The 11230-nt window shown below is 53.4% G+C and overlaps 1 protein-coding gene across 1 annotated transcript; it reads right to left on the reverse strand.

The window, feature by feature from the left end:
• Positions 1 to 431: 431 nt before the first annotated feature.
• Positions 432 to 3252, reverse strand: ISOC2 (isochorismatase domain containing 2). Its single transcript, XM_030197753.1, has 5 exons — positions 2890 to 3252; positions 1529 to 1741; positions 1066 to 1136; positions 806 to 923; positions 432 to 669 (listed from the first exon to the last, which is right to left on the reverse strand). Exons 1-5 carry the CDS (start codon positions 3019 to 3021, stop codon positions 595 to 597), a joined length of 609 nt encoding a protein of 202 aa, XP_030053613.1. The 5' UTR covers positions 3022 to 3252; the 3' UTR covers positions 432 to 594.
• Between the last annotated feature and the right edge of the window lie 7978 nt (positions 3253 to 11230).

Genomic DNA, 11230 nt, shown 5'->3' on the forward strand with positions numbered 1-11230 from the left:
GAAGCAGTGAATAGAAACGTATCTCAGGGGTATCCTGAAAACCAAATTAGTTGGGCGTGTCCAGAGGATTGGGTTGACAACCACTGGACAGCACGGAGAGCTGAAGAGCAAGTCTTCATCGGAAACCCTTTTGGTATCACACTGATATATGATGAGTGAATACAGCATGGACAGCTGAAAAGTGGATTTTCCTCAGAGCCATTTGCAGCCGTCACAGTGACAGATGTAAGGCGTGAAATGCGAATCTTAATCAGACCCTGATGCAGGCACGAGTACAGCAGGTCTGGGCAGTTCTACAGTGCTCCACGTCTCCCTTTAAGGGAGAGATTTTGATTAGAAACCTGGAAGTAACCATCTTTAAAAGGACTCCCTCCTAAACGGGAAGCAAGAAGAATCAGGGGATTTTGGGAATAACAAAACCAGACAACAAGTAAGGCATCCTTCATTTTTTTTTGACAAAATTTGAGCAGCATTCTGTGGCTGTCAAGTGATCTTACAAACAGAAACGGGACACGGTGTCTGGCACTTCCATCCCACTCTCCCCGCACCGTTCTCGAGCTCTGATTCATCTTCCCGGCTTCAGTGGCAATGGCGTCAGCCAAGGAGAGGACCCCGGAGGAAGGGCAGCAGGCCACTGTCTGCGGCAGGATCTTTAATGATTTTCTGCAGCTTGAAAAGGAGAGAAGCAAGTGAATCCACGTGAATGAAGCAAACTTGAAGTATTCAGATCAAGGAAGAGGGAGAATGAGAAGCAGGAAAGCAGACATGACAGCTGGAGAGGGAGCAGGCACGGGAGAGTGGTTACCTCTTTAAACCTGGGGTGAGCGGCGTCCCGGGCCAGCTGGAGGATGGCACCTTCGCTTGTGGTGAGGAAGGCTCCGCTCTGTTTCATTCGGGCAAAAGCCAGGAGCCGGTCCACCTGACTGCAGAAGAGGGAGAGCATAAGTGAGAGGATGGGGTGAGGCAGGAGCTCTCCTCACTAAGATCAGTCCTAGAATAACACATGCCTTAGGGGGCCCGCTTTTAATGTGGTGCTAACCAGGACAGACTCTTCACTCACTTTACCTTCGAGAAGAGCAGGCGTCGGCCACGATATGGACATCCAAACCCTTCTCCAACAGATCCAGGCTGGTGCTCTGCAAAGGGGACAAACCAGAGGTTGCACAGTCAGCAGAGCATCAGAACAAAGTAGGTGGACGGGGGTTTATACAGCACGACTGATACCCAGGGCAAAGCCAAGCATGGGCTCCGATTCACAGCAATGGCTGCCCCACAGCTTCAGGAGTTAGGGGCAGGGCCGAGGATGAGAGCAAGTGAAACCCTTTAAGGGGACAGACAGAGCAGCGGCACCTTTGCCCATTTCTCCTGTGTCTCTCAGATAACTGAGGAGAGAGAATACCATGAAGCACCCTGTCCTAAACATATTTGGAAGGCTCCAAGTGCAAATTCAGCCACACCCCTAATCCTCAGTCAGCCAGAAACAAGAGTCTATCTGTCTTACTCCAACCCCTGCTGCCAGGGTTCATACCATGATGCAGGCTTGGGTCTCGATGCCACACAGAAGCACGGAGCGAAGGTCTGGAATGGCATTCAGTGCCTCCTCCACCTGGGGTGTCAGCATGCTGAAACAGGTCTTACTGTATTTCCTCAGGTCCTGGGCACCCAGCTCTGGCACCGTGGGACCCAACCCCTTTGGGTACTGCTCTGTCACCACCACCGGGATGTCTAGCACCTGAGCCGCCTGAGAAGAGAACACCATAACAGACAACAGGTTTTATCTCTTAATGAAAAACTGGACACAGCCACGAGGGGCCCTGTAGCCTGCATATCTATGTGTAAATCAAGAAGAAATACACTTAATTTCAAACCATAAGCCCTCCAGTCCTAGAGGTGACAGGCTCCGTATCCCCGTGTCCATTCCCTGAACCCTCCAGTCCTAGAGGTAACAGGCTCTGTATCCCTGTGCCCATTCCCTGAACCCTCCAGTCCTAGAGGTAACAGGTTCTGTATCCCTGTGTCCATCCCCTGAGCCCTTCAGTCCTAGAGGTCAAAGGCTCTGTATCCCTGTGTCCATCCCCTGAGCCCTTCAGTCCTAGAGGTCAAAGGCTCTGTATCCCTGTGTCCATCTCCTCAGTGGCGTTCCTAGCCTGCATGGCACCCGGGGCGGATCGCCGATGCGCCCCCCCCCGGCGAAAGACACCTCCCCCCCTCAGCGAAATGACACCCCCCCCCCCGGGTGCATGCCGCTGGGGGGGGGGGGGGGGTGCCGCGGTGCGCGCCTGTCGGCTCCGAAAAGTTCACTAACTTCGCTCGTTTGCTGCAGCTCCCTCTGCCCCGGAACAGGAAGTAACCTGTTCTGGGGCAGAGGGAGCTGCAGCGAACGAGCGAAGATAGCGAACTCGAAGCCAGGCGCGCGCCACGGTACCCCCCAGCGGCGTGCACCCAGGGCGGAGCGCCCCCACCTTGGTACGCCACTGCATCTCCTGAGCCCTCCAGTCCAAGAGGTCAAAGGCTGTATCCCTGTGTCCATCCCCCGAACCCTCCAGTCCTAGAGGTCAAAGGCTCTATATCTCTGTGTCCATCCCCTGAACCCTCCAGTCCTAGAGGTCAAAGGCTCTGTATCCCTGTGTCCATTCCCTGAACCCTCCAGTCCTAGAGGTCAAAGGCTCTATATCTCTGTGTCCATCCCCTGAACCCTCCAGTTCTAGAGGTGTCAGGCTCTGTGTCCCTATCTCCATTCCTCTCCTAGAAGGTGTATCCTAATGGTTAGTGCAGTGGGCTTCATTGCCGTAGGTACAAAAACAATGTGTACAGCGCTGTGTACGTCTAGTAGCGCTATAGAAATGAGTTTTAGTAGCACTAGAGGCGATGGGCTCTCAGCCCACTTACTTGCAACATACGCGCTGCCACCGACACGATCTCGGGGAAATGGGCAATATTATTCCGGAATTTCTCCTGCATGTCACAGAGGAAGAGGACACTGGATTTCTGGCTCAGTTTGCCGATTTTCCGCAGTGCCATTTGGACGGTAGATAATTTCACGGTAAGAGAAAGCAACTCCTATGTACTAACTCTCTTGCTTTTTGCACCAGGTCCTGCAGAATGGCAATGGAAGCCCAAGTGCAGGATGTGTGCTACTTTCCAATCAGTCTTTTGCACGATCTTTTCTGGTGCAGGTGACGCCCACAATAACCCCTATACCTGTTCTCTTAATCTGCAGCGGCCAAACATTCACATGGACTCTAGGACCCACAAGGACAGGCGTGCCCCGCCCCCTCCACCAACCAATAGGAACACAGCCTAGGATCACATGGCCACCTGACAGAGCACTGCCAGGGTGAAGGGGCGTGGCTAAAAAAAATGACCGAGGAGGATGCACAACCAATGGGAAGATAGTGTCCGGACCACATGGCCTTGTGTGTCCCGGCTGTTCGAGCGTGAGGGGGAGTGGCTCATATCCCAGGTTACATCTCGCCCCTTTGCTCTTATACAGCCAATGGGAGGCGGAGGGCTGCAGATTGAAGGAAACCTCAGCAGGGGTCTGGTGCAACTTGCTGGGAGAGGAGAAAGGTATCTTCTTATTGTAAAAGAATGCTGTTACCCTAGGCACTGCCACTTCCTAACCGGGGTCCAATGATTTGTCACTTTATCCAGTTGCTGTCTGGAGGGAGACAGACCCTCTTATCGTATAAGAGAATTCCCCAATGCACTTCCTCACCAGGATCCAGTGATCTGTCACTTCATCCAGCTGCTGTCTGAAGAGGGTGGGAGACCCTCTTACTGTATAAGAGAATCCCCCTATGCACGCCCTCACCAGAGTCCAATGATCTGTCACTTCATCCAGCTGCTGTCTGAAGAGGTTGGAAGACCCTCTTACTCTATAAGAGAATCCCCCTATGCACTCCCTCACCAGGGTCCAATGATCTGACACTTCATCCAGCTGCTGTCTAGAAGGAGACCCTTTTATCATATAAGAGAAATCCCCTATGCACACCCTCACCAGGGTTCAATGATCTGTCATTTTAAGCAGCTGCTGTCTGAAGAAGGAGGGAGACCCTCTTATTATATAAGAGAATTCCTCTATGCACGCCCTCACCAGAGTCCAATGATCTATCACTTCATCCAGCTGCTGTCTGAAGAGATGCTCCTAAGTGCACCCTGAAAATCCTCACCAATGTCTGCTCTTTGATGCCTCTTCCCCTCCAGAATCAGGGGCATAGCCAGACCTTGAGGTGGGAGGGGGCCAGAGCCCAAGGTGAGGGGCACATTTTGGTCACCTCCCCCTCGGCCGGTGGGAATCCCCAACCCCGCCTTTCACTAAAAGGAGCGTGCCGGATGTGAGGGCAAGAGAGAGCAGGGTAGGCAATGTGGCAGGGCTGCCGTAGACCAGCGCTGGATGAAGTCTTCATCTGGCAAGGGTTGGGGACCCCCACCAGCCAACCAGAGGCCCAGAGCAACTTTGGGGGGAGATATGATACAGGTCTATAAAATAATGAGTGGAGTGGAACGGGTAGACGTGAAGCGTCTGTTTACTGTTTCCAAAAATACTAGGACTAGGGGGCATTTGATGAAGCTACAAAGTAGTAAATTTAAAACGAATCGGAGAAAATATTTCTTCACTCAACGTGTAATTAAACTCTGGAATTCGTTGCCAGAGAATGTAGTAAAAGCGGTTAGCTTAGCGGAGTTTTAAAAAAAGGTTTGGCCGGCTTCCTAAAGGAAAAGTCCATAGACCATTATTAAAGTGACTTGGGGAAAATCCACTTTTAGGATAAGCAGCATAAAATATATTATACTGTTCCATATCATCAAGCTGATCAATCCATAGACTGGTGGGTTGTGTCCATCTACCAGCAGGTGGAGATAGAGAGCAAACTTTTGCCTCCCTATATGTGGTCATGTGCTGCCGGAAACTCCTCAGTATGTTCTCTATCTCAGCAGGTGGTGGTCACACACAGCAGCAGCTCTGGCTAGGCCTCCAAGCCTAATCCTTAGGTTTTGTTGAGGCCTGGGGTTGAGGGCTCTTTTGAGCAAGTGCAAACCTGGTGGTGCCAGGTCCCTCCTTTTCTCCCCCCTCCCGCTGGCTCCGTTTAAAAAAAAAAAAAAAAAATAATTTTAAACGTCCTTAAAGGCGTTTATTTCGACGTTTATTTAAACGTTCATTGCAGCTACTCACTGGGACACCAGTTCGTTACAGCTCGGAGCGGCAAGCAGGTAATTTTACCTTTTTATAGCGGGCAGGGGGTTCCCCGATTCTTCTCCTCGTGGCATATGGCGTCGGAGGGCGAGGGCGCAAAGGGTTGCTCCCCGGATCGCTGGAGCGCTTCTAGAGGGGATGCGGGGGTTTTACAGCCTGATTCGCCCTTGATGGGTGACAGTTTAGTGACCGATGAATGTCCCGGTCCTTCCTCCGGCGTGGCGGTTTTTCCCGCCATAAACGCACATCCCCCGCTCCTCGCCTCCGCCATCTTGGCCGGCCACGCGGCTCGGACGGCTTCTTCGTGGGCCGCCCTTGAGGTTGGAGACATTAATGCCATGAATGCCCTTAATTTGGGCGATGGCACAAAAGCGGCTAAAGTTAAGCGCCGTTCTTCCCGCGCGGCTCCTTCACGGAGTGTCGCGCCGGACGCCATTTTGGATGCGCAGCATGTCTCTCCCCCGCTCTTGCGAGCGCCGGTTGAGGGTGCGTCTAGGGCTGTTGCCCAGGCTGCGGAAGTGCACAGTCTGGGGGGTTTCTCCCCCGAGTTTGTTTTGCTGCTGCATCAGGCTTTCCTCATGCAAAACGCTGCCCCTGCTCCCTCGTCTGGTAAAGAGGTTGAGGTTCCCAGAGGTAACGCCCTCGGGTTGATTCCCAGGCCTTGGAGGACTTTGTCTCCTCCGATGTAGATGAGGGCAGCGTGTCTGAGGTCTCCCAACGGTCCTTTGCGGATTCCTTGGAGGAGATAGATCCCCGCTCGGTTGGAGCGGATGACCCCTCTGCAGCGCGGCTTTTTAGCCCAGAGGATTTGCCCAACCTGTTGTTACAGGCCATGGACACTTTGAAGATTTCCTCTCCGGAGGACGTCTCTCCCTCAGCCCCTGTTGGCTCTGCCATTATGCTGGGGACGAAGCGCCCGCCTAGAACCTTCCACGTGCATGATGCCATGCACACCTTAATTTCGGCTCAATGGGATGTCCCGGAAGCGAGCCTCAAAGTGGCTAGGGCTATGTCCCGCCTCTATCCTTTGCCTGAAAGTGAACGTGAGGCCTATCTGTGGCCTACCGTGGATTCTTTAATCACTGCGGTGACTAAGAAAACGGCTTTGCCGGTGGAAGGTGGCACGGCCCTAAAGGACGCCCAAGACAGAAGATTGGAGGCGGCCTTAAGGTCGTCCTTTTAGGCGACTGCTTTAAGTTTGCAGGCCTCGGTTTGCGGTTCCTATGTGGCCAGGGCGTGCCTGACTATGGTGCAGCGGGCTTCCCCCTCGGATCATTCCTTGAGGGCTGATTGGCCGGCCCTGGAATCGGGCCTAGCCTATTTGGCAGACTTGCTGTATGATGTCTTGAGAGCCTCAGCTAAAGGCATGGCTCAGACAGTCTCTGCGCGGCGGTGGCTTTGGCTGAAACATTGGTCTGCTGACCACGCCTCTAAATCCCGCCTGGCTAGATTGCCTTTTAAAGGCAAGCTGCTCTTTGGGGTCGAGCTGGACAAAATCGTGACCGATCTCGGCACGTTTAAGGGCAAGAAATTACCAGAGGTCAGGGCTCGGGCTAGTACTCGTCCCGGTACCTTCAGAGGACGGTTGCAGGAAGCCCGTCGGTACCGCCCGGGCAAGCGGGCTCCTCTGCCCCTTCTTCCTTCAAGAGGAATTTCTCCCCCAAGCAGCATTCTTTTCGCAGAGACCGCCGTCCCGGAGGTGCTCCCTCCGGTCCTCCCCCAGGGTCTCGTACCCGATGACGGGGCCTTGGTCCACGCCCCAGTGCAGATTGGAGGACGGCTGTCCTCGTTTCTGGGCGAGTGGACCACAATAACTTCAGACGCGTGGGTGCTGGAAGTCATCAGAGACTGCTACAAGCTAGAGTTCTGCCGACCCTTAAAAGCGGGTTCGTATTCTCTCCCTGCAAGTCTCCGGTCAAAGCTGTGGCAGTGCAGCAGACCTTGGACAATCTGATCCGCCTGGGCGCGGTCGTTCCGGTGCCAGAAAGTCAGCTTGGCAAGGGACGTTACTCCATTTACTTTGTGGTACCAAAGAAAGGAGGTTCTGTCCGGCCTATCCTCGACCTCAAGGGGTCAATCGGGCCTTGAAAGTGCGGCACTTTCGCATGGAGACTCTCCGCTCTGTTATAGCGGCAGTGAAGGCAGGAGAGTTCCTGGCATCCTTGGGCATCAAGGAAGCGTACCTGCATATTCCCATCTGGCCTCCTCTTCAACGCTTTCTGCGTTTTGCAGTCCTGGGACGACACTTCCAGTTCAGAGCCCTCCCATTCGGGTTGGCTACTGCTCCGCGGACCTTTTCCAAAGTAATGGTGGTCATCGCGGCCTTCCTACGAAAGGAAGGGGTACAAGTCCATCCTTATCTGGACGACTGGTTGATCCGAGCCCCCTCTTATGCAGAGTGCGGCAAGCTGTGAACCGGGTAGTTGCTCTTTTGAGCTCCCTGGGATGGATCATCAACTGGGAGAAGAGCCAGCTGCGCCCGACTCAGTCCCTGGAGTACCTGGGAGTTTGATTCGACACCCAAGTGGGCAGAGTGTTCCTGCCAGACAATCGAATTGTCAAACTTCAGGCTCAAGTGGACCAGTTCCTAGTAGCCTCTCCTCCTCGGGATTGGGACTATGTGCAGCTGTTGGGCTCTATGTCGGCCATGATGGAAGTAGTGCCCTGGGCCAGGGCTCATATGAGACCACTTCAACAATCTTTGCTACGGCGCTGGACTCCGATGTCGGAGGATTATGCTGTGCGCCTTCCCTTGGACCCAGCAGTGCGCAAGGCGCTGAGCTGGTGGATGCAGACAGACAAGTTGTCTGCGGGAATGCCTCTGGTGATCCCAGAGTGGATTGTCGTCACGACGGACGCCTCTTTATCGGGCTGGGGAGCCCACTACTTGGGAAGGACAGCGCAGGGGCTCTGGTCTCCTGCAGAGGCAAAGTGGTCTATCAACCTCCTGGAACTCAGAGCCATTCGGTTGGCGCTTTTGGAGTTCATCCCGGTACTGGTGTTGAAGCCTGTACGGGTCCTGTCAGACAATGCCACGGCTGTGGTCTATGTCAACCGCCAGGGAGGTACCAAGAGCGCCCCTGTAGCCAAGGAGGCTATGAATCTTTGCCAGTGGGCGGAAGCGAACCTGGAGCAGCTTTCAGCGGCCCACATTGCCGGAGTCATGAATGTCAAGGCGGTCTTTCTCAGTCGCCATACCTTGGAGCCCGGAGACTGGCAACTATCTGCTCAGGCGTTCTTGGACATCACGAAGCGCTGGGGCCAGCCGAGCCTAGTTCTGATGGTGTCATCGGCCAATTGCCAAGTGCCGCGCTTTTTCAGCAGAGGACGGGACCCTCGATCCCTGGGAGTAGATGCTCTTCTCCAACAGTGACCGACACAAGAGCTCCTCTATGTGTTCCCGCCCTGGCCCATGTTGGGCAGGGTGCTAGACCGGGTGGCAGAGCATCCCGGCAGGGTAATCCGGGTGGGTCCGGATTGGCCCAGACGTCCCTGGTATGCGGACTTGATCAGGCTCTCAGTCGACGATCCTCTGCGGCTGTCAGTGGAGCAGGGCCTGTTACATCAGGGTCCTGTGGTGATGGAGGATCCCTCCCCCTTTGGTCTTACGGCCTGGCTATTGAGCGGCTGCGTCTGAGGAAGAAGGGCTTCTCAGACAAGGTCATCGCCACTATGCTAAGAGCGAGGAAGCGTTCTACTTCTACTGCTTACGCCAGGGTTTGGCGTATGTTTGCAGCGTGGTGTGAAGCAGGCTCACTTTCTCCCTTCACTGCTCCAATTTCTTCAGTGTTGGCGTTCCTGCAAGAAGGTCTGGAGAAAGGCCTGTCGCTCAGTTCCCTTAAAGTCCAGGTAGCGGCTCTGGCTTGCTTCAGGGGCCGCCTGAAGGGTGCTTCCCTGGCTTCGCAGCCAGATGTGGTGCGCTTTCTCAAGGGAGTTAATCACCTGCGCCCTCCTCTGCACTCAGTGGTGCCTGCGTGGAATCTCAACCTGGTGCTAAGAGCGTTGCAGAAGCCGCCTTTTGAACCCTTGTCAAGGGCATCTCTGAAAGACCTGACGTGGAAAGCAGTCTTTTTGGTGGCTATCACTTCAACCAGAAGAGTTTCCGAGCTCCAGGCGCTCTCATGTCGAGAGCCTTTTCTGCAGTTCACTGAGGCAGGAGTGACTATTCGCACAGTGCCTTCCTTTCTGCCCAAGATTGTTTCTCGCTTCCATGTGAATCAGCAGCTCTGTCTCCCTTCCTTTCGTAGGGAGGACTACCCAGAGGAGTACTCTGCTCTTAAATATCTGGATGTGAGGCGAGTCATCATCAGATACTTGGAAGTGACCAATGATTTCCGGAAATCGGATCATCTGTTTGTCCTGTTTGCAGGTCCTCGTAAGGGTCTGCAGGCTGCTAAGCCTACAGTGGCAAGATGGGTCAAGGAAGCCATTGCAGCGGCTTATGTGGCCGCAAGGAAGGTGCCGCCTATCCAGCTGAAGGCTCACTCCACGAGAGCTCAGGCGGCCTCGATGGCAGAGGCCGGATCCGTCTCCTTGGAAGAGATACAAGGCGGCAACTTGGGCTTCGGCTCATACATTCTCCAAGCATTACCGTTTGACGGTGGCTGCACGGGCGGAGGCCCGGTTTGGAGCTTCAGTGTTGAGGTCAGGGATTTCAATGTCCCGCCCTGGGTGAGTACTGCTTCGGTACATCCCACCAGTCTATGGATTGATCAGCTTGATGATATGGAAGGTAAAATTATGTATAATCATACCTGATAATTTTCTTTCCATTAATCATAGCTGATCAATCCATAGCCCCTCCCAGATATCTGTACTGTTTTTATTCTGGTTGCATTTCAGGTTCAAGTTTAGTCTTCAGTTACTTCAGAAAGACTTCGTGTTCAAGTTTTTTCACTTGGATTCTTCAAGAGTTGAGACGAGTTTGTGTTACAGTGAGCTGCTGCATTCCTCTCCCCTCCGTTTTACGGGGCTGGATTGAGATTTAAATTCTGCCGGCACTCCCTCCCGCTTCGTGCGGCTGTAGGGCAGCTTTGTACCCCTCCCGCTTCGGCGGTGTTAGGGTCAGTCAGCTCCTCCCGCGGTTGCGGTTGCAGGATAAGCCAGATCCCCCCGCATCGGCGGGTGTGGTGTCCCTCCCCCGCTCCGCGGGGATGAGCTGGACGGATTCCCCTCCCCCACTTGTGTGGGGATGAGCTGGGTTAATTCCCCTCCCCCGTTTCGGCGGTGGTGAGCTGGGCAGAGTGTCCCTTCGTGGGTGTAATTCTCTAAGTGCTGAGTCCTGCGGATGGAGCTTTGATATCGACATACTGAGGAGTTTCCGGCAGCACATGACCACATATAGGGAGGCAAAAGTTTGCTCTCTATCTCCACCTGCTGGTAGATGGACACAACCCACCAGTCTATGGATTGATCAGCTATGATTAATGGAAAGAAAATTATCAGGTATGATTATACATAATTTTACCTTTTGGGATCTTGCCGGTACTTGTGACCTGGATTGGCCACTGTTGGAAACAGGATGCTGGGCTTGATGGACCTTTGGTCTGTCCCAGTATGGCAACACTTGTATACTTATGGCCCCACCTAGCTATGCCACTGATTCATATATTTTTATAAATATATATTTAAATGGTTGTATAAGCAGGATAGTTAGGACGAAAGCCTTTCAGGGGATGCTCTTTAGTCCCTGGTGGGTCACACATCTTATTTTTTTAACTGTGGGTGTGATGAGTGTCACAGTTCTTAGACTCCTGTTTGTTGCTTCTGTGTTGTGTATATAAACATTGCAGATAAAAGTTAATAATGAACCTCCTCCCCCCCCTCCCTTCCTCCCTCTGCATCTGCTTGAGAAATACCTGTGAGTCTGTGACAGAGAGTCTGGGATTAGAACTGAGGCACAGAGAGAGAAAGTGACTTCTCTATGGTCACACACAGAGTCAGTGACAGAACCGGGGATTAGAATTGAGACAGGGAGAAAGTAACTCACCCCAGGGTCACAGACAGAATCAGTGACAGAGCTGGGGATTAGAA

This window comes from Microcaecilia unicolor, chromosome 3 (genome assembly GCF_901765095.1).
Source record: "Microcaecilia unicolor chromosome 3, aMicUni1.1, whole genome shotgun sequence".
NCBI lineage: Eukaryota > Metazoa > Chordata > Amphibia > Gymnophiona > Siphonopidae > Microcaecilia > Microcaecilia unicolor.